This window comes from Lissotriton helveticus, chromosome 11, assembly GCF_964261635.1.
Source record: "Lissotriton helveticus chromosome 11, aLisHel1.1, whole genome shotgun sequence".
NCBI lineage: Eukaryota > Metazoa > Chordata > Amphibia > Caudata > Salamandridae > Lissotriton > Lissotriton helveticus.
The window spans coordinates 51,296,211-51,320,418 of NC_136072.1; the positions used below are offsets into that span (position 1 = coordinate 51,296,211).

The following is a 24,208-nucleotide window of genomic DNA, read 5'->3' on the forward strand; positions in this document are numbered from 1 at the left end:
CATCCTTCAAGATTGTAATAAGGCCCTCTGTGTTTAACCAGTAATTAAAAATGCACAATCTGTGATACTTCTGTGATCAGATTCTTATTTATTCTCACTCAACATATTGATTCTCATCTAGTAGACTTTTCAACATATTTTAATCTGTGTATTTGTATCTCTCTCTCTCTCTCTCTCTCTCTCTCTCTCTCTCTCTCTCTTTCTTTCTTTCTTTCTTTCTTTCTTTCTTTCTTTCTTTCTTTCTTTCTTTCTTTCTTTCTTTCTTTCTTTCTTTCTTTCTTTCTTTCTTTCTTTCTTTCTTTCTTTCTTTCTTTCTTTCTTTCTTTCTTTCTTTCTTTCTTTCTTTCTTTCTTTCTTTCTTTCTTTCTTTCTTTCTTTCTTTCTTTCTTTCTTTCTTTCTTTCTTTCTTTCTTTCTTTCTTTCTTTCTTTCTTTCGCATGTAGTTTATTGTCATTAAATACCTTTTGTTGGTCCAGGCTTGGAGCACCTGTTGCTTGGCAACGGCCTGCACAACTAAGGAAGCATGGCAAACACCTACCGTCTAGACTGTACAGTGGAGACTTGGCTGTGCATATGACAGCCTTATTCTGTGCAGCTTAACTCAGTGCTTTCTAGTAGAAAGACAAAGCTTTTCCCTTGTGCATCTTTATTTTCTGGAGTCTGAGCTGCTAAATGCAAGTTTGGTGCTCAAGCTAATGGCTTCTGAACTACAACTATTTTCTGCAATCATTTACTCACAATAATGTTGTACTTTTAGGTGGCTTCTTTTGATGAGCACTTGGGAGATCTCACTGTGCTAACACTTTTGTGTAGTGGACACAGTAATGTGGGTGGAAATCTTTTTCTTGATATGTTATTTTTCTTTTTGTTGTCGTCCTTGGGCTCTGGCCATGTCTAAAGCCAAAGTTATGTTATGTTATTTTTATTTATACCGCGCACAGCTGCCCCAGCAAAGGGGCGTCCTGGCGCTTTGACAAGGTAAACACAACACAACACAAAGAAACTCAGGAAGGACAAAAAGGCAGCAAGAAAACTAAGCAAATAAGAGAGTCTTGACAGCTCGTCTAAACTGGAAAAGATCATCAATAGCCCGGATATGTGGAGGGAGAGAATTCCACCACTTTGCACACGAAAAGAGCGTCCACCAACTCTAGCCAGTCTGAAGCGCGTAACCACTACCAGATTCTGACCCAGAGATCTGAGGGTACGCGGGGGAACATACGGTGTCAACAAATTCTCCAAGATTTGGGGAGACATACCTTTGAGGATTTTAAACGCAAGGCAAAGAACCTTGAATCTGATCCTCTGGGGTATGGGGAGCCAATGAAGAGAGTGCAGAGATTTAGAGACCGAGCACCGCCTAGGTAGACTAGGTAAGTGGCTCTATGGTATTAGTCAATGGTGGGACATCAGTTACTGGATATGCCTATCCAGTGAGAGACGTTTATGGTTGTTGAGTAGATACTGATGCGGAATGATGGTATTGCATGGCCCCTACTCGGGTTCTATGCTTATGTTATACTGTTGAGTAGAGCATCTGCCTAAAAGTGCATAGGGAATGGGAGATGCACACTTCTGTTCCTTCCTTGCTTTCTTTGGCTTGCGGTCCCTGTCACGTTAGAGATTGCCTCTATGCTACGTCGGTGCTACTCAGTATGTAACAGAGGGCATTAATACTGAAATTTCCTGATAGTAAATGTTAGTCCATCCCACTAGAGAGAAAGTCTGTGACTCTTTGAGGGCATTGGTCTTCGTCCACCATTGGCCCAGAACCGAATCATAACATGGGTTAATTGTGGCACTTCTTACCCGAGACTCCCCTCCCCTGTCTCTGATATATACGTCTCTTTTAATGAGCCTGTTGCTACCACTAACCAGCCTTCTCACCACGAACTCAGTTAAGATGCTTTTGATTGATGTATGTAATTAATTGAAGCAAAAACTGAGAAACCGCATTGCAGTGAACAAAATTATGAAAAATCAATTTTAAGAAAAGACAATCTTAAGGAAATACAGATATACATATAAAATTAAAGAAATCATTTTAAAAGAAAGAGCATTTTAAGGAAAAATCCAAAATTTCATTAAATGTGGGTGAAGTTTAGGACTAGTGAAGGGTTTCTATATTCAGGGATGGGTAATAGTTAGGGCTCATAAGGGGGTTTTGGGGCCAGAAAGGGTTGGAGGTCAGGCATAAAAATAGGTTTTTAGGGTGAAGGGTTGGGTGGAGTTTAGGGATGGTGAGAATTTTCTAGGTATCAGGAATGGGTTGAGTTTAGTGGTGGTGAAAGGTTTTTGAGGTTCACGGATGAATGGAGTTTTGGAGTGGTGAGGTGTGTTTTGGGTTCAAGGATAGATGGAGTGTAGTGGTTTTGACATTTGTTTAGAAATCCTGGATAGGCGGAGTTGAGGGCTGGTGAGTGTTTTTAAGGTTCAGTGATGTGTAGAGGTTGAGGGATTTTGAAGAGTTTTGAGGGTTTAGGATTAGGTTGAGTTTAGGGTAATGAGTGTAAGAATTCAGGTATGTTGTGAGTTTAGATGTAGAAAGGGATTTTTAGGGTTCTGGGATTAGTAGCGTTTAGGGGTGGTGAATGGTTTTTAGCAATGGGTGGTGTTGAACGGTAGTGAGGTTTCTTAAGGTTCAGGGGTGGTGGAGTGTGGTGAGAGATATTAAGGGGTCAGGGAAGGGTGGGGTTTAGGTGTAGAAAGAGGTGTCTAGGATTCAGGATGGGTGGAATGTACGGGTAGAAAGGGTTTTTGGGTTGAGGGATAGGTGTAGTTTAGGAGTTGGGGATGAGTGTACTTTGTGTAATTACAGGTTTTCGGGGTTTCTGGGATGGGTAGAGATTAGGGATAGAAATGGCTTTTAGGGTTCAGAATAAGTGTAGTTGTGATGTGGGGTGGTTGGGGGCAGGGATGAGCGGTGTTTGGGGAGTGCTAAATGTTAGGATGGGTGATGTTTGGAGGTTGTGAGGAAGTCGGCAAAATAAATCATCCAAAGTACTTGTTTGACAATGTAAAAGATATAAATCTGAAACGAGGTCCCCTGAAGTAAAACACTGAAATATATACTTCCAACAAAAATGTTTTTGAAAGTAAGACCTGCAGCCATCCCGTTTAAACCCTAAAAAGTAAGCATACCGAAAGCCAATTTTGAACAAAAAATTCATTTATTAATTGGTTTCTATGAAATAGCTGCCACTCTCAAAATTTCCATTAAACAGTTTAGGTGAAGTGGTTTCTCAGTAATGGTATTCAATGTAATTGTTTTCTATGAAATCATATGCTCCCATTTGTAATTAATACGTTTGTGGGTTCTCAAATGAGCTACACAGCCCTAAACTCTTTATTCTGATATTACTACTTATTTGTTTTAAAGATGTAGCAGTTCTCTGGCTGTACTCATAGCTTCAACCTTCCCATTTACCTTTTATGATGAAAACGTCAATGGGCACCACCTTCATACATATTTTATCGAGCATCCGAACATCATAAGCAACATTGAGAGCTTCGTAACCCACATCTCCAAAATACAAGGCGTCATCTCTCCCCTTTAAAGGGGAGGGAAGGACTTGTTAACTTTCTTAGCTATTTATATGTGAGATATTTGTTCTAAATGCACAGTGGGGTGTTTCACTGCCTTACAGTTAAATTGTACAGCTTGAAATTACACATCTGGAATATTTTCATAACATGTACTTGGCATTCAAATTACAGAGTGTGGTTTATACATAGAAAGAATATTTAACGGATGACATTGGTGTAGTTTAATTTCAGAAATTTCTTTAGTATGAATAGCCTTTTGGAGAGGCAGGGGAGCGGCTTCATGGTACCACAAGTATTGTTGCAACTCAATTGTAAGTAGCTTCGTAGATGTTAAAAGAAGGGGGGCGACATATTGTCTTTTAAAATATCAAACTAGGCCCCATCATGGAGACCTTTCACAATATGCTGCTCTAACATGGATGCCTTACATCCGTATCCTAGCACAGGGTAAAGTAGTGGCAAGAGTGTAGGGGGTAGCAGGTAGATATGTACACTGTCCTCCAACATTCAAAGCGTGTAGGTTCTTAAGGATTGGCTTATTAGCAGTTTGACAGAGACAGGGAAAAATGGGAAGGATTTTTTATTTTTATAGAAAAAGTCTTTACCTTGTCATGGTTATTAGATTATGCTTATTCATAAGTGGACAGTGTGATATTCATCACATCTGATCTTATGTTCTCATCTGATGAAAATGAAGTCCTGTTGTGAGTGTTCTCTGATCTCTTTGCTTCCCAGGCAGATGCTCCTGAGGGGGAGATATAATCCAGCAGCGTAGCAGCTCACCTTGAAACCTAGTCCTATGGGTTCAGATTATTGCTTGGTACTTGTCCCAACATTGTCAGAATCTCTGAAAATCACTCTTTCTCCCCGTCCTTGGAATTAATAATGGGTGATCCCAGTGCATTGCTAATGTCTGACCTGAAAAATCCAAATGCGCAGTATGCTTTCTCGCTTTGTACGAGTTGTATTTTTCTGATTCTTTTATCTGTCATAAATGGATCTTCTGGTGTGATCATCAAACCCCTTACCCCATGAAAACTCTATGTAGATGCGATTTAAGGAATCATAAATTGAAACAATTAATGATTCACAGTTTGTGATTACATTATATGTTATTACAAAAATGAATTTGTTAGAAGAGGTTGCAATTTGTGCACCGACTCCTAAAGAAAAGTCAATTTCGTTTTTATTTTTTAGAACTGACCTAGGTATTAATAGTTTGGTTCTCAAAATACTGATTTGTACTGGATTGTAATTCGACCTACATCATCAATTAGCATGAGGTAGGTTGTAAATTGAGACCCACTAAGATTGGCTACAGTGACCGGCATGGTGGCCTGCTGGGGTCAGTGATTGCTTTCAAATAAAGCAATCTTTTATCTTTTTTAAATGCAGCCCATTTTTCTTAAAGGAAAACGGGATGTGACTCATGAACCGTTGCCTGCTGAATTTTTTTTATTTGTGAACATTCATAAAGGGAAAGAGGTCCCCTAGGGTGGTCTTCCCATTTGCGAATGGCTTCTCACCTCCGTTGAAGAGACGGTCAAATATTCGATATTTTGGACCTGATTTTGGTCACAAAACATTAATACATAGCTTAAAAATATTGTATTTGGAAGTCCCTTAACATGCCCTTTCCAAATATCTAATCTATAGTTCTTCATAAACCCAATTAGTGATTTAGTAACATTATTGAATGTTGTGTTTGAGTTTGGAGAATAAACCTATGCCATTTTGCCATTAGAAAGGCTATGATTTTCCAATTCTGAGCCTTACAGACTGTAAAATGGTTTTGTACATTAGGGCCTGGATGTCTTCTCTATAAATGTACTGCCACCGACTCCTTCCGGAGAGGAACAAAGCATAATAACTAATAGAACTAGATGTCTAAGTGGCTTGTTCAGAAAGGTCGACTTGCACATGAGTAAATCTAAATGTGAAGGTTTACCTTACACTTTTTGAGTAACTTTTGGAGGAGGAATAAGTCCAGCACTACACCTGGAACACCACGAATTCTGCAATAACCTACCATAGAAGATAATGGAAGCAGAGGCTTAAAAAAACACCCCACAGAAAATAATTGTAAAATAAATTACTATATTTAGATTATTTTGATGTGTTTGTATATAAACTTCTTGTTAAATAATTTGATATAACTTGCTAAAAAGTATTTAAATATTTTAATAACCTTTTTTAATTTAAAAATAAATGTAACTTTAATTTCTAAGGAAAAACAGTTCAGTAATGAAAATTCTATACATTACTTTTTTTGTCATTTTAAAACATCTATAAATATAAACATTTGACTAGGTGGCATATTTTTAAATACATCTTTTAAAAAAAGTAATTTAATATATTCAAATTCAATAAATATTTGATTAAATTATTAGTACTTTAGGAATTTTCTTTATTTTCTTCATTTAAAATAAATTTATAAAATAATTAAAAACAATAATCTTTTTTTCAATTTGAATAAACTTTTAAAATTGTCCTCATACTTTACTGAAAGAAAATCTCCACCCCGGTAACCCCAAAACAATTTTCAGAAAGTCTTCTTGCCCTATGAGGTGGTGCAGGCAGTAGGGTGAGCAAGACTCAAGATTTAACATTTGAACCCTGGCTTAGTATAATCGATTCAAATAAACAAATTTGCTTGGTTGATAGAAAGTAGCCATTGCCCTAGGCATCCGAGGCGCTTCCTTCTGTTCTCATCCATCCCAAGTCTCGCACAATCCCACCCCCCACTTCTGAATTTTCCAAAGGTATCTTTGGCTTTTTTAACACCGGTTCTATAGATTTCAAAGATCTTTTTAGCCAAGTTAGTCCACGTTGGCCATAGCCTCCAAAGGGCCTGTATAATTAAATGATTCTGTTTCTCAGGGTGTAGTAGCAATAATGCTTAACCTAATTATTGCTAAACTACCACAAGGGGTCGGGCAAAAGGTGGGTATAGGTAGAACTGGCTTTTATATAATTGGAACTCGTCTTGCAGATCTGCAAATCCCTCAGTATGATTACACCTTTCCGCATTTCCCAGCTTTGAGATGCCTCCGTAGTTCCTACCATCAAAGCGCCTAATGGTTCTGATCTGACAGAGCCACTATCCTAATAGGAAAGGTGTCTTTTGTCAAGCGGTTTTCCCACTCCGATATCTTTAGTTCTTTATGCCATGCCTGGAATACCATCCGCATAACCTATCTGCCCATCCTAGAACATCTGGAGGGGGCTTCTGCATCCCAGATCCATAGGTGCACTTTGGTCACCTGGCCCACATTTGGTATGAAAAAGCCATTTATTTAGTACAAAAAATATTTAACCCTCTGTACCACCCTTGAAGGTTGGCCAATCTCAGACCTCAGTTGCAAGTATATTCACAGCATTTGGCCGCAGCCTCCTTCGCAAGACAGAAGAGCATATCTGGGTTCTAACTGCCAGCCACACTCAATGGGGATTTTGTAAGAGTGCTTTGGAGAAATGTCACAATTTGGTGAGACCCAAGAGATTGAAAAGGACAGTCTTGTCCATAATCGTCGAATGCGTCAATGAGGTAGATTATTCATTAGTCTCTCCAGTTGCAGAGTCATGTTGCACATCAGCACAGCAATTACCAGCCGGAAATATATGCCTACAATTATTTATTGCCTGCTCTTAGCTTTGAGGCCCAGTTCGATGTCTGCCCCTCATTAACCACATCGATGCTATGCATTTTCCCGCTGTGTGCTGGAATCAACAAAAACACATGTTACATGACGAGCTGGGCTCGTCATGAGCGTAGCAGGAGGCTACCTCATGACGAGCCCAGCTCGTCATGAGTGTGGAAGGGGTTAAAAAGATTTCTGCTTGGAGGAAATACGTGAAGGACAGACAACTGGGACTAGCATAGATCGAGGAGCAAGTTTTTGCCTTATGACATCTGGTCCTTCACTCTCCAGACCCATTTGAATCCAAGCTTCAGCAAATCCATTCTAATCCACTCCAAGAGTAGCTCAGTCACTACCTCAAAAATGCAGGGGTGACCGAGGACACCCCTGTTGATTGCCCGTGGCGATGGGGAGCTGTGCAGATAACATACCTTTCATCCTCACCATGGAAACTGCCTGCTCTTAGCAGAGCTACACACACTTCAACAATGCGTATGGCCTGGTTAATCATTTAGAGAAGAGCAAATAAAAAGCCCGACTCCAGCATATATTTTTTTTAATGTCTACCAGAATAATTGCTAAGTACCCTCAAGACTATGAGCCTCCGCAAGGATATTTTGGGGATAGTTTCTGATCTTTCAACGAATTATGTTTTCCTGGAATCAAGGAAATAGGATCTCGCGGCTGAGTGGTATACACAAGGAGTTCAAAAATTGTGCAGTCATCCTCCAACCAGCATTGTGGTGGACATGTCATATAGGCTGCCCACCTGAGGGGAGAACTGTGCAATTTAAAAATATAATCTTGCAGATTGCTGACGCTGTGATGCACCTCTAAAAGGGGACCTGTCTTGACAGTTCGGGCTGGATTGTTCCCATGAGGAACAGGGTCAAGACTGATTTGCATATGGCTGGGTCCTAAGTGGGGGTGGTGTGGTGAGCAAAAGAACTGTAGATTAAACCCATTTCCTTGTGACTGGGTGTGAATGTTTGCATTGTTCAACATTCCTTCCCATCATTTGTTCCTTTTGATTTTGTTGCCCTAAGTGGGTAGGGTATGCCCAGGCGTAGGTCCTGGGCTCACTGCGCCACTGGATTCAAGCTAGCCTGGCTGATGAGGGGTGATGCCCCGAAACCGGTCCCAGGATGCTGGTTTCCGGTCCAGGGAGGATCCGGCCTGGCAGTTCGGGCTGGACTGTTCCTATGAGGAACAGGGTCAAGACTGATTTGCATATGACTGGGTCCCAAGTGGGGTGGTGTTTTGAGATAAAGAACAGTAGATTAAACCCAGTCCTTGTGACTGGGCTGTGAATGTTTGCATTGTTCAACATTCTGGCCATCATTTGTTCCTTTTACCTCTAAAAGGGGGCGCAAGTACCGACTGATCAGTCATCTGCCATCCTGCTGTCAGCCTAATTGATAGCGTGGAGTAGGAGGGCCCAGGAACGGGTTGGGCAGGGAATGGTCTCTGATAATCCACACTCATCCACAGTGAACCTCCCAACCTTTCTTTCTCGCCCTTCTTTCTCTTATTCCGTCTCTCTCTTCATCCCCTTCCTTCTTACTTTCATTTCTCTTTATAGTCATTCTTCCCTTGGTTGGTTATTTCCTGCCTCCTTATTTCTACTTTTCTTTCTTTCATTACGGCTTATTTAAAAGGGTGGCTGGTTCGGTTCTTTGGTGTCTAGCTTCTTAAAGCAATCCCTTTTGAATTAATTTGTGCAGGAATACCCTGTGCTGGTGGCTGCAGAGATGTATTTACTTGCATAGAGCTTTCAAGTGCCTTGCAGAGTCTATTATTGGTAAAGGTCCTAGTAAAGGGTGCAAGAACTTGCTGAGTTACTTGTTTGTGGACAGCAGCAAATGGAATTCAGGGTAATTAGCCAGTTAGTGCATGTCTTTTCTAACTCTCAAAATGAGCTGTGCCATCCTATGTACCGCAACAGAATAAAATGACAAACCTTCAGGAGACCGAGACCTCCAAAAGACAAATTAAACAAGCGAAGGGACAAAACTGATCCTTTTTTGATCCACCTGTAAGTTATTAGATATAGCCCTTGTGCCATTAATGCTCTAGGCTCTTTGGAGCAGGGCCAGGGTAATCAAATGGTGGTGTTTGAGTTACCCGGTGTTTATATATCACTAACAAATCCCTGTAATAGGCAGCATATCAAAGTATTTTTCAATGAGCAGAAGCAGCTGCCAGTTTAGGAAAGGTTGAAGGCCCCTGCTCTACTTCACTTTCTTCTGTCTAAGTGGGCACCTCAGGTGCTCTATGAAGCTCTGCTGACTGCTTTAATAGTTGACATTAGGTTTTAGTTTGTTCCCATCGGCTCACATTGCTTTTATCCCAGTTACTGAGTTAATTATTGTCTGTTTGCTACTCATTATAGATTGTATTTTGCTTTATTTGATTTTATATTTTGCTTGTTCAGTTTTGGGGGCTCTCATATACATATATATGTACTGCATATGCATGTTCTTTATTATTGTAGCTGAATTATACAAGGCAGTGGTGTATTTCATTCGTTTAGAAGACCGTCATGATCTTATGATTATTTTTTTTATTTGATAATTCTGTTAAAGGGATTGTGTGGATGGTTGTTTCTGTGTGGTTTCACAGTGGGGTTAGGTTATTGTGGACTTCATCCGAACGCATGTCCAATGTCATTGATCACCTGATCGAAGTGCGACTGTGATTGACCTCTTGCTGGTGTCAGATATATTCTTCTGTGTTCTCTAATGTGGGTGGGGCGAAAAACTGTGTTGTGGTTCTTCATCTGGCAGTTCTAGTCTGAGGGTAAGCATCCAGCTTGTGGGTTAGAATCGGATGATCATATGTCCTGATCCTTGGTTGTTGAATATTTCTATGCTTATTTTAAGATACTGAGTACCTGATGATACAAAGGTACCTACCTCACTAGGGTATTGTCCCAGTTGCTTGGTTTCCTCTACCCAAGTTGTTTGTTCTTAGTAATGACCATCACAGGGTTTTAGTTTAAACCCTCTGTATCCTGGTTTTGGTGTGTTTGAACTTTGGATATCTTCAAATGTTCTGCATCTTGACTTCAGTCGCAGGAACTCGTTTGACTTTTCTTGACTTTGCGAGAGAATTTCTCTGGGTAGTTACTTAGAGCAATAAAGTGTGATTTGTCAATCAGGTTGCAATATGAAATCCATCTGTGGTGCACAAAAAGAGTCATCTCGGGTAAATGCAATACATTATGAAGAACTTCACAAATTCACTATAAAACCCAATAAAAGGTATTAAGAGTATGAACACAAACCTGAAAAAGGCTTGAAATTTGTTTTTATTTGTTATGCAATGCACACCATCATCCCCACCTCAATATGAGTCTGCTCATTGGGAAAACATGACGGGTAGCATGAGTTATAGTATGCATGGTTTACTATAAATGACGCATTTCAGGTTTTTGACTGGTTTGTGTTCACTTAACCAATCTTGAACTTGTTTTCATTGATGTATATATTATTATAGTGCATTGAGTGTAACCTGCTATTATTACCATTGTTGAGTGTCAGGAAGAGATTTTACGCACAAGAGGTGAAACCTTGAGTGTGTCATGATGCGCCCCTGTTCCTCAACAATGGCAATAGTAAACAATACTTGATAAGCTGTTCTGTTTTCAGTGTTAATTTTTTATGGATTTCAATGGTTTGTTCTCAGTGTTTTCCAAACCTTTTGAAATTATTACTGATCAGTGTTTAACCTGCTGCCCAATCCCCAAAATAGACCAAAAACTATTGTTTTCATATCATGCTGTTTTTCAGTGGTTGCTATAAAGCACTCATTTAATTTAAAGGAGAAGTAATGCAGAGTATGCAGTGTCTGCCAATATAGTTTCTTCCCTGTGACAGTTTGTGCAATGGGCATATGTTAGACTGTTTTAAGCATAGAAACTCTGTCTATTGAGCTCAACACTCGCATCTCCTTACTCCCTCTCTGGCTAACATAATGGATTAAAAAGTAAAAGGGCTATATTTCAAATGTTTTAATAAACAAATTCCTGGACACAGTTGAGGCTCATTCCCCTACTCCTTTCTGAATATTATGACATTATAAGGGATATCAACCCTACCAACTCCTTGGTACTTTGTGAAACTTTACAACTTTGAATTACACCGGATTAATTTGTAGCTCTGCATTCTTAGGCACCCAACACATGATACTTTTTAAGCATGCTTGCCACTGCATTTCTGAACTCTTTGCCTCACTTATTTAAGGTGGTGGTGTTGCTGTTTTGTAGAAAGTCATAGCTGCCAAGTGTCCCCATGGCAAATGTCTCACTTTAAGCCAGTCCTCGCCTTTTTAAGAAACACACCAATCCTATTCTAGGATGTTTGCTGTTAACATTGTAACTATGGACTCGTAAACCCAATATTAAAGTGCAGTTGTGTAAAAAGCAAGGATTAGCTGAAAGTATCAAACATAATTATGGTATACCTTGCAGCTGTGAATTTTGGTATGTAGAAAGTCTCGTATAATGTCATCACCGCTTTCCCACATGGCCACAACACTATTTTCTCGGGTACATGTCACTGCACCTTGCATTGAAAGTTTCAAACCTAGGTTGTTTGGCAGTGGAACTGCTATCAATACTGACTTGTTAGAAAGGCGAGGGTGGTTTAAGTGTCAAAGTGTTTTACCCATTCCATGTCTGTGGGTAACTGTGATAGTTGGTTAAGATTCTTATGAGCCACGGTTTCACCAGTCATTTAACGAATTAAACACTTCCAAAAGTTCAAGTATGCTTTTAATATTCCCAGATTATCAACAGTGTATAAATTAATTAAACCAGACCTAAACATGGTTCTAAAGCCTGCACCTTTAATCCATGCATCGAAAACTAGAGGAGCTATAAGGAAAAAGCTGCTACGTTGAAATTGCATCCCTAAACCACCAAACGCAGGCCAAATAATCTAATTGGTCTTCCTTGCTGCTACCTTGTATAAGAAAGTTACACTGTGTAGTCACCTAAGGAAGGAATATGAATTGCTCATTCTCTCTTTTCTTCCTTTGAATGGCATTTTAGTTTGATGTTGTGCAGGTGTTTATCGGTTTGTATATGTTTACCCTGATTAGGCCTTTTTTCCTTCTTATGGAGTTTTATCAGTTATTATAAGTTTAAACCTAAAACAGAATAGCCAAGTGATAAGCAAAGTTATTAATCCTACCACAGCTGGTAAAATCCCTGCATTGAGGTAAAATCTCAATAACTAGGGCTGGTGGTTATGTTTTCTTCAGTAATGTGATTCTAGAACGACTTGGGGTGAACTTAAGCCAGTGGTCGTCAAGCTTTTTAATGCTGCGCTCCCCCATTTGGAAAATAAAATCATCTGTGGCCCTCTCAGACTTTTTCACAATTCTATTAAACTGGCAATGTTAAAATATGTCTAGACTTATTTAAACATTACAGGTAAGGTCTGTTACCGTTTTAGAAATGCAATCACCCAATCCCACAGGCCCTCGGTCACCAGGATGGTTTTGGGTACTTGGCGGCCTGGATGGTTCAAGGGCAGATAAGCGCCTGCTGGTGACAGCTATGGTGGTGGCTAAAAGAGACATAGCAGCGCATTGGTCCCAGGCCAAGGCACCTATGATAACGGGTTGGAGGAGGGGAGTGGACTGGTGCGGGATTCAAGAGGAAGCCATGTTCGAAGCCCGGGGGTGCCCCGACATATTTACTAAGGTGTGGGGTAAATGGTTTAATATGCTTCCCCCCGGATGTGCTGCCTATATCCCCCCTTTTTATTTTTTTAACTTTACTTTCTCTTTACTTTAGTTTTACCTCATATGTTTCCATGTACATTTATCCCCGATGTATGGCCTGTTATGTTCTATCCTGAGGAACTGCTTTTCTCCATGTCAACTGTGTGTGCTGTCATGCTTTTCCTGATGTATATTGATCTGCAACCACTGTATTTCTTTGTTGTTATAAACTCCATAAAATACATTATAAAAAAAAAAAGAAATGCAATCGAATACACGATTGACAAACAGACAATTATACTATTCTGGTCAGGCAGGTATCCACAGTGTGATTATTAGAAATGGGGGTGGGGATTTTGAACAGTAGTTAAAGTCCCTTTCCTTTTGACACATCCCAGCCAGGATATAAATGCCAAAAGATTGATGGTTCATTACAGAGCGGTGTACTGCTGCTCATTATTTTCCACTTAAAACAAAGGACTGTTATCAGCATAATGCTTCTTTTGGCTAGAGCCTGGCGCCCCACCCGGGATTACTTAGGCCCCCAGTTTGAAGACATGTGCCTTAAGCAGTGTTTTCACGAGCACTTGAACTGTACTGGTATAACAACATTGGGATTTCACCTTTTAGTGTAGTTCTAAATGAGTTAATCTGGGTTTATTAGTAAGCATGTTCCAAATAATGTGCTATTCGGCCCCAATGAATTGCCATGGTATGTAAAAGAGTTGGCAATAGTGACTGTAGTTATATTTCGATCGGAGTTTCCACTGACTTGACAGTTTTATTTTGCTAATACCTTTAGTGTCATTTGAAGAGGTTGCTCGAAGCATTCAACACAATTGGTAAATCTAGGTTAGTTTCATGATGTCAATATTTCGTACTCTTCTCTCCAGTGGGTAAATAAGTAAAGTTGGGTTAAAAAAATTACCGCAAAACAATGCCGGGTGGAACTGCACCAAACTTGGCTTGGAAGTAGAATTTCTTCAGAGAACTGCCTTTGATTAGTTTGGTGTAGATCGGTTCAGTATTTTTTGACATAGTAACTTTTTTTTTTGTTGTTTTTTTTTGTTTTGAGAACCTTTATTATCACTTCACATAAATACAAGCATGGGCCTACAACCCTTCCGGCCGGCCGCTAGTCAAGTCGGAAGTTCAGCAAAGCAATATAGAAAGATACAGCAACCCGTAATTCGGGTCAGATACGTATCCAGGATATAACTCGTATTCAAGCGTACAGCGTGTTAATCAGGATTCAATAGGGTTAATTTTACAATGAAGAAAAATAAAAAAGAAAAATTATCAGAATAATTGCCAGACGGCCATACATGGTCCTACAATAGCAACATGAAACAGAAATCTGCAAAGAGTGCGAACACTCTTAAAGACATGGGGGCAAGGCATACGAGTCAGGATAAATGTAAACAACACATACAGGTCGTGTCAAACAGCACCCCAGCCCCTAAAACAAGACAGACTGTAGGAAACATGAAAAACGACGACACCAAGAAGAAGAAAAGACAAAGGGCCATAGAGACAAAGAAAGAACAAATAAACAACCCCCTTCCCCCTACCCCCACCCTGCACCCCTGCAGAAGGCTACGGCCTACCCCCCCCCCCCCCCCCCCAGCAGCGTGCCTATCGCCCTAAAGGAGAAACCCGAAATATAGAATAATAGAAAAAGGGAAAAAGAAAAAAAAAGAAAAAATGTGGAGAAGGGCCCTCGATCAAACCACCAGGCCCCCCCCCCTCACCCATCGCGCGCAATAAGCATCATAAAAGCAAGGTCAGAATAGCCACAGTAAGCAATAAGTATCAATTCAATCAATAACATCCCCGATGAGTGTCCCCCGAAACACCGTCAGCCAACAATACGTTCCTTCATGTCCCAGACTGTCTCACCCCTGGCCTTTTCTATCAATAGTACCCAGATGCAGCCAGTCATCAAGCGGCATACAGAGCAGTGTGGAGGGTCCAACCGATCCGGTCGGACCGGGCAGCGCCATTACTCAATGGGACTGTAGCCCCCAAAATCCAGCCGAATACGTATAGCGGAAATCCGTCTGTCAGTAGCGATACCGGAAACATCCCCCAGCCCGAAAACAGTCTCACCAGCCAGGAAGAGAGAGTCACACAATCCAGTAATCGTTGAAACGCCGCCGGGGCAGCCCAAACTATGGATCGATGTTGTTTCTTCAGCCGCCGTACAGATAAGGGCCCGACGAGTCACTCACACATACAACCGAGCAATCCAAAGCGGTATCACAGACCGGGTCTATCGGCGTCTCCACGAACGTAGGCGCAGCTGGGACATTCATAACTGACGCAGAGGCGGGCACATCAGCGCTTCCTTGAGATTGAACCATGCTCATGTGGAGCGGCGGGACAACAATGGCGGCCATCCTTCTTCCCAGATCCCAGGCGTCCCGGCTCAGGGTCATATACAGGGTTGTTAGCGCAGCCAATATATCTCTGGACGTGGGCTCTTTCTCGTGGCGCCAGACCCCAGGACTCTCCCTCACAACGGATTCTCTGCCCGGATGAGGCGTGCGTAAGAGGGTGCAATCCGCCATCTTAGCTGATCCGGCCTCGTCTTTCTCCACCTCACTTCGGGACCGGGTCCCACACCAGGGAGGGACAGGATTCACAACGGAATCTCAAAAGTCAAGGCAGGTTTCTCAGCGGAGAGTCACCAAAAGGCTAAAAACTCCGCCGCTCCCTGGGGGCCGCACGCTGACTCCGGGAAAGGTCGTTAGTGTGCCCGGATAGAACACCGGAGTGGGGGCCAAGTATCATGCGCTCCCCTCGACCCAGCCGCACCGCACTCCCGACATGGTTCTCCGCAAGTTGGGCTAGGTCGGCACTGTCGCCATCGGCCAGCAGGTCGTCAGTTCCCTCCGGCCGACTCCTCACCATCACCAGAGGCCGCTGTTGTTGTAGTCTCGGCCGGCCACTCTTCACACTCGAGGCCCCGGTCCCAGCTCCTTGAAGGCCGCAAAACAGTCGGTGACATTTCAACGGGTCTGCAGCAAGCAGAAGCCTCAGGAGCAAACGGTAAGTGAAGGTTATCCTTCGCCTACATAAATATGCCGTTACGGCCCAGGATAGTTGCCAGGATGTATGCGCGGGGTGAGAAGGCTCACGGAGCCGAGCGTTTACGCAGCCATCTCGGTCGCCATCTTGGCTCCTCCTCCCGACATAGTAACTTTTGAAAAAGATTTTGGCTAGGCTAGTAATGGTTAAAATAGAGAGCTATCTTGGTATTTTTACATTTGTGAAACTCCCTCAGGGATGTTTCAGTTAAAAGGAAAGTCAAAACTGTGTTCATTTGCTGTAAGCCAACTCAAATGCGTTGTACTTTGCTGTGTTATGTAGGGAATTCTGCTACCCACCTGAGGGTTTAGGTGAAGGGTGTATTCTTATGTTATGTTATTTTTTTTGCATTATGAAACATGTTGATCTAATTGTAATTTGTATATACCACTTCATCGTGAATATTGCCTTGTACTTAAATAAAATGTTTTTGGAAAAGAATGATTTTGTTTGGTTGTTTTACGGGCCTGTTTGACTCGACATATCCGCTACTGCAAAAAACAAAATGTTTTTGAATGAAAAAGCTGTTCATTTGCTAATAATAGGAGCGTCCTTTGATAAATCCCCTTGAAATTTGGCAGAACATTTAGCATGTTAAGTCTTTTATGGGTTTGGCAAGTTTCGTGCCTATCTGTTGAGGGACCAGCAGTAAAAGGGAAAAATGTGTGATTACCTTATAATTTAGGTATTGTTTAAGGAGTCTGTATAAAATTTCTCAAGCTTTTAGCAAGTTAAGCTCAATGCGGGAATCTCGGTTTTTATACAGATCCAACATCAAACCGGGGCGGAATGCAAAAATGTGAGATGGTGTTAAAAAATCACAGATTTTTCAATTTAAAAAAAACAAAAAACTTTTCTTTATTGAGATTTGTAATATATAACAATACATGTCGGCATCTGTTAAGGTATGTATTCTCAAATCCGTCAGAGTTGATCGTAGATAACAAATAAGGTAACCCAACAATAAAACAAGGTAGAGAGTTTTTCTTATCAAGATAATGACTTATCCAACATAGCCAATGTCCCAGATCTTTTTGTATTTGGAGTATGCATTAAGTCTAATAACTATTGATAAAGGACAGTGGCCAGACACGGTTCAACCCCCCTGTGTAGCACACAAGTCAAGGCATGTCCCCTACGAGCCCTGCAGGATTATTAGTCCCTAGATTTTCTCATTTCTTTGGTGCAGTTTCACAGATTTGCATGAAACTTTGCAGACACTTGTTTAGCTTACTCTTCATACTTTGAACTAAATAGAAAACTGTCACGTCTGGTCACAGCTAAAGAGTCCAAAATGTGTTAATTTGCTGATAAGTTTGGTGCTGTCCAATGAATAGTGTGACTTTTTTCAGACTGTTACGAAGGCAAACTCAGTACAGGAATGTCTGGAGTCAATGAGATGAAATGGGGGACTTGGGGTGGGGGGAAAAATCTTTAATTTTCCCATAACGGTGTTGTTTCATCAATCTGCACAAAATCTGGCTCGTTTGTTAAGTTGATTTTCATGCGGATCCATCAAGGGGGAATGATTAAGCGGAGGCTGTGGCTCAAAAAGTGTTATGACATTGTTTGACAAGTAGCACAAAACTGGTCAGGAGTGTACTTGTTTAGATTTCTATTCATTTGTCAAGTTAAGCTCAGGGGAGGGGGTAGTATGTTTCATGCAGGTCTGACACGGTGGATAAAGGTGCGGGGTGGTAAACAAATTAATTAATTTTCCAGTAACTTTGGCACCATTTGATTGATTTCCACACAAGGTGAGATACCGGAGTTGGGTTTAACTTCTAAAAACTGCTTGTGCAGCATGCGGCTAGCAGCATTAGATGTTTGTTGCTTGCACTAAACCCCCATGGCCCCCATTATTAACATGAGTGACTAGATGGACCACAGTTTTGATCTACTGACACTGTCCAAGATTGAACTAAGATTTATGGAAGCCAGATGTATGGATCCACCAAGGACAGACACATATTTGAGGGTGAGCAAGTGCAAATTAAGGCACTGTTCCACTGTACCGAGATTGGCTCTGCAGCCATCTTGGGTTACAGCTCGAGTCCCCTTTCACTGTGACCAAACCTGTGGGCCCGCCTGCAGTAGTCTGAGTGTGGTGGTTGGACCGCCACAGGATTGTCGTGTCTGCTGGAATCCAGGATCGCGCAGCGCTGGAGCTGCGGTCAGGCGCTATAATATGCTGGTGCAGCTGCTGCTATACTGTCAAGCACTTTGAGTTGCCTGTCCACCGCCATTAACAATAGGACTAAATTAATTAAAAGTGCAGAATCCAAGCTAGAGCTTCTATAAGTGTGTCTAGGCTGGATTTGAGAAAATTCTGCTGAGTAGTTAGCCTGTTGACCTTCCAGAAGGCAGCCGGATCCCTGTTATTAGAAGCATTTGGTATTCCCTCCCAAGATTTGCTTCTATTCTAGAGCTAGTGTTCAGTGATGGCCTTTTTATAGGCTGCCCTAAAGATAATAACTTCCTCTGGGTCCCCTAGGGAGCATCTCAAGGCAGATTGAAGTTTCCGACTCATTACGTTGCATGTTTTGTCAAACCTCTTGCCAGCTACATAAGGAATACCACCACCAGTGGGTACACGAAGGTTGGTAGCTGTAATTGAGTTAAAGGCATCTGTGATTACTCCAGCTGTCAGCTGACTTATCCAAACAAGATGAAATATCATGCATGGAGACAGCAATAACCTGCTGAGTAACCTAAGACAGTTGATCAGATTCCATCAAAGTCCATTGATTCCTTTAGTAAGCGATGCAGTATGGGGAATTATACAACGAGCTTGCTTAATTAATCTCTGTGAAGCTTAAACAATTGTAGTAAAGTTGTAGTCACTAAACTGACTTAATAGTACACTATAACTGCTAATTTGTCCCACATTTGTTTGGATATAAAGATTAAATCAATAGTGCTAGATATTTAAATCAGTTTCTAAAACTTATAGGTTAGAACTATCGGATGACCTCTTTTTAACAATGCAGTCCGCGTTTGCTGCCATCTGAACAAGCTCTTCTGATGAAGATAAACCATGCATTGAATAGAACACGTATGTAAATAAGAAGTGGAAGCCCGCCAAGTGACTTGTAGAGCAATACTCTGATATTTTTAATGGAAATTAGCCCGCTATGTTGATATCATTTTTAAACGTAGACCAGAAATTGTCTGAGCCTGGCGTCAAATGAGTCCAAAACTTCATTATCATTGAATATTCCAATATGAATATTAAATTAGTTTCATCCTGAGATTTGTTCAGATACGCATCGATCACGTGGTATTGTTACTAATGCTGGGTCCTCCTTTGCACAAGCATTTCTAACAGTGATTTACAGAACTTGTCTCTGTTGTCCATTAGTTCTTTCATGAAGACCTGCTCTGTATGGAACATCTTCATGTTTGACAGCAAATTGTCTGCAGGGTTAAAATGATTGGCTTCAGACTTTTAAAGTTTCTTATTATATTTTTGCTAAATTCTGATTCCTGAAGCATGGACAAATAATGTACTGCTAAGCCAGCATATTGTTGTGTTTACAGTCTTTTCACTGACATTATTCAAGTAAATTACACATGTTGATCAGAGAGTAAAAGGTCCATTTCCTTGGTGCCTCGTGTTATAGAAGTTGTGATTTATCATGTTTGTAAAACATGTTCATGTGTGATACGCCCTTTCAAACCTCTTTATATGTCACAGCTTGTTTGATTTTAGCTCCCAGTAAGTGTACTTAACCTCCTTTGTAGTGAAGCAACCCGAAATTAAATTCAGAGCTCTTACTGTGTGAACTGTAATCAAACAAGGTATAACAAAGGCAGGGAGTCACAGTTCTGATTCTGTAAGGTACATCACATAAAGACTACTGCACTTCAGAGAAAACATTTGCATTTGCTGGTTGAAATCCTTGCATCAAGGTGGGCTGATCATTAGTGACAATCGCAGATGACCACATCACAATATATGAGAGGACTGCATGGATTCTACATTCCACATGGAATGTTTGTTGATGATGATTTTTGAAAATCCAACACTGTCAGCTGAGCAGCCAATGAGAAAAACTATCTTCTACTATCTGAGGAAGGCAAAAGCTGAGATGTTGTAGTGGGAATTTAAAGATTGGATGTATTCTCTGGTGAGTTAATCCGTTTTTAGTCCTTTATTTCTTTAGGTATGTTTATAGTACGTATGTGTGCACACGCACACACTGTATGTATATTTCACTAACACACACACAGTTATGGTCAATTAATTATGGATCAGTGAACTGAAAAGGCCCTGACATTTGCCAGTTGTGGTGGGACTCATTACTGACCTTTTAGCTATGTTTGTTTTCCTGTGAACTTAATGGGTTCTGTGATGTACTGCATGTGCTTTGCCCTGTACCCATTCTGCTCTGCACATGGCTTTTGGCCAGGCCTTGTGCCCATCCTGCTTCAGCTATGCCCAACCGGGGTTGGTAGAAGGGACTGCTTGGTTTTGCACTGGACTTAATTTACTAACCACCAAATACCACCTTACAGATTCATCAAACGGCACCAAAGTTATTACTGAATGTATATACAGCCCCTGCCGCCATTTCCCATGCTTGACTGATGTGCTCAGAAAACGAAACCTTATAAATGTCTGTCAGATTGTGTGCAGGTCTTTTATATGGTGTGACATTTGCTGGCAAAAGGACACTTTTTCAACTCTTTCCCTCTTGAAATCTGCCCCACCCTCCATGTACCCGCATGGAACTAAGAAAAGTAAGAGCAGGTTAAACATGTCAATCTGCTTCCAAATTTAGTGCAGATCGATCAAATTATACCAATGTTATCAGTTAATCAAAAGTGCTTGATCCCCTTTTTTACTCCACCCAAAATCATTCTGCACGCACTGGGTATGAATTACTAACTGCCTGCCACATTTGATGCAGTGTCCTCAAACAGCACGGAAATGGTAAGCAAATTTAAATTATATGGACCTCCCGCCTTTAACCTTCCCCTTATCCCTTGAGGGATTATCACAAATCCTGACATGCCTTCTGAAGATCAGTACTTCCAAGCTTCTGCTAAATGTTGTACAGATGTGCCACACAGTGCCATATTAATTAGCAAATAGACACTTGTTTCCCAAGACCCTTCTTTTAACTACCCCCATCAGCACGGATCGGCATGCATTTGAAAATACCAAGAGTAATCTTAACATAGCAAGTGCCTGCCAACTTTCAAGCATATTCATTAAACAGTGACATGGTTATGAGAAATCAACAAATAGCTTTTGAACTGAAAAGATTTAGAAAAGCATTAATCTTTTCCCTGCACCTTTTTTAAATGGTAATATCTCAAACATTGCTGAATAGATTTACTCCAAACCAAAAGCATGGTGTCTGAGTAAAGTTCTGCTTTTATGCCACTTTTACTGTCATTCTGGTCAGTGATTTTGGCTGTAGCTCCAAGCAAAAGACTAAATGGGAAGGCCAGTCTTTTTCTTTTTTAAACTCTGCGTGGAACTGCGTAGAATGTGGCATGCCAGACCTTAGTTGATTACGCTAAACATGCCCAGGTTTGGTGCAGATCTGTTGATGGGGGACAAAGTTGTAAGCAAATAAAAAAGAAAATGCCATTTCAATGGAAAGTGTGCCTTAACCATGAATATATGCATATATGTCTGAACATTTAACCAAAAAGTACAGGTGATAACTGTCCTTGATTGTCTACTTTGGTTTCAGGTAATGACAAGAGTGCTTTGACCAGATCACGAAATAACTCTGAGTCCGCCACGTCTCCTCCAAGCATCAACCGGAGAAGGCAACTTTCTGAATCCCAAGTTGAAACCATGAACATCTCGGACTGCCGAATTAACATAAGGCAAATTGGAACTCCCAGAGGTACATAAACACTTTTCTCATTTTGTTCGACAGACCCACCTAATTTTATTAATTTGCAGTATTGTAATGTACAAACTATTGCAGAGAGGGCCTAAAGCCAAGATTATATTTGCTGCACTATTTGAATTTTGGGCGTATTATGAAATTTAAGATTTCCAAAAAAGTAGGACACAGTACTTGAATACTGAAATATTTAATGGAGGAAGTTAAAACTACTAATGGAGAAAACAACCGGGAGTTGCAATTAAAAATAATTTGATGTAGCGTAAGGGATTTTATGGTAGAAAATTAAGTTAGTTAGGTAGTAATGAACAAACATATTTAAAAATATCCAGTAGACACTTGAAAGGATAAATGATTTATGATTTTCAGTTTTATGGAATCACCTAGGAGGAAAAAAGTGTAGGATTGAGAAACTCCAGGATCTTCAGAGAGCTGAAAAATGGAAAATTATAGAAAAGAGGGCCACATAGTACTTCCCTTTGTCACATGACCATCAAGGACGAGATGTTTAGTTATTTTTGAAAACGACATGAGGTGCTAGTGTGTAGTTCGGGAAGAAGGGCGTTTCAGACTTTAATTAAAAACGGCCAAAAAAAAGTCAGTTGCAGAGTGCCGTTCTTCATCCTGGAGTTCCAAGAGTAGGTCTCAGAATGTCATGTGCCACTTGGGCTTTTTAGTTTCTGTGCCAAGTAGTTTGGTTAATTGGTATATTACTATGTATACAGTCAAAGCTGTTCTGTTGATGTTACTGTCATCAGTGGGTAACGATCGAATCATGGCAAGCATATGAGTTATGTGATCCAAAATGGATTACTTTGATTGTAGCTTGGAGAATGGCCTGTAGAGCGGTGAGGTGAACTTTCCAAAATCTAGTCTGACCCACACTAATTACTGAACTCTCGCTTTGAGGTCTTGTGCTGGTATGTAAGATGTAGTTTCTTGAAGTAACTTTAAGTGGAACTGTGTTTTTCTGACTGTTTTTGCCTGCAGCATATGGTAAAACACAATGATTTTGTGCACACAATGTATTCGTTTTATCATGGCTTGAAAAGGAGTTTACCCAAGATTATGGGTTAAACTGGCATGGGGAGGGGAGATGATGAATAATTAAGTTTATTTTAGGATTAAGCTTCAGGTGATGCAAGGATAGCCAATCATAAATATTCTCTAAAGGCACGAAGTTTAGTATCATCCTACAAATGATGCAGCATTGGCACCTAAATAGTGTGGTATACCAAAGTTTTGGAGTAGATTGTCAAGATAATTGAGGTATAGGTTGAAGAATATTGGTGTCCATGTGGATTTTTCTTTGAATCCTTACAGCACAGTACTTGTCAGGATAGTTGAGGCCCAGCTTCTATCTGCTGTTTCAGGTCAGTCAAGTATTAAGAGAGCTGCCCCCTTTGGCCCAAATGTTTCCCTATTTTATTGAGCAGGTTTTTGTGGTTGACCATGTCGAAGATGGCTGACAAATCTTGGGAGTATGAGAAGGGAAGAGTTTTTATTGTCAGTGTCATGGAGTGCATCATCAAGTACCCCGGAGCATAACTGTCTCTGCCAGATCTAACACCCGAGTGCAAATCCTGCAGCAAATTATCAGAAAGAAGGGGATTTTAAGTCGTGTAGGTACTCTTTTTCTCAAAGACTTTCACTGGGAAAGTCAATATTGTGAAGGGTGGGAAATGTATTGATGTCCTGTGGATCAGCAGAGCATTTTGACAACTTTATTGAACTTTTTAAGTCCACAGTGAGACCAGATGTTGTTCCATAGGTACATGCACTTTGTTAAAAAAAACTCTTTTAGTGTAATGGCAGCATAATGTTTCACATGGACGTTTCAGAGCAATCAGTGAATTTACCATGTTTTCTAGGTCATAGCTCAAAGGACAATGTCAGTCCAACAATAATCCCCAAATCCTTGTTCACACCCCCAACCCCTCCTTTGCTGTTTGTCTATTAGACATACTTTGGTTATTGATCTAGTATATCTACAAGACTAAGGTAGTTAATCTTGCAATTATAAGTACATTAATCTGAATTGTGACCTGGTGACAAATGCATGCCATACCATCAAATCAAGTCTATCATGGGAGTCTGCTCAGTGCTCATGCCTTAGCCCCCTTTTCAAAAGCATGTGAAGAGGCAATCTTTTCGGTAATGAAGACATTTTATTCTCCAGTGTTGCAGTCAATTTTACCATTGCAAAAAGATTCCACATTTTGGCCCTTCATCTGTTTATTGTGGAGATCAGGAGCCTTCAATTTGTTTGCGATGGTAAGCCCGGCAGCTATCACCATTAGTGTAATGAGGTTATCTGTTGCTGTATTGAGC

The 24,208-nt window shown here is 40.7% G+C and overlaps 1 protein-coding gene across 2 annotated transcripts in view; it reads left to right on the plus strand.

Moving 5' to 3' along the window:
* The window catches only part of DIS3L2 (DIS3 like 3'-5' exoribonuclease 2), an 879,376-nt gene that overhangs the window by 44,647 nt on the left and 810,521 nt on the right, over positions 1 to 24,208 (plus strand). For both annotated transcript variants that reach the window (XM_078666543.1, XM_078666544.1), the window contains one exon: positions 21,716 to 21,874. In XM_078666543.1, the coding sequence (XP_078522669.1) occupies positions 21,716 to 21,874 (159 nt within the window). The remainder of the gene's footprint in view (positions 1 to 21,715; positions 21,875 to 24,208) is intronic.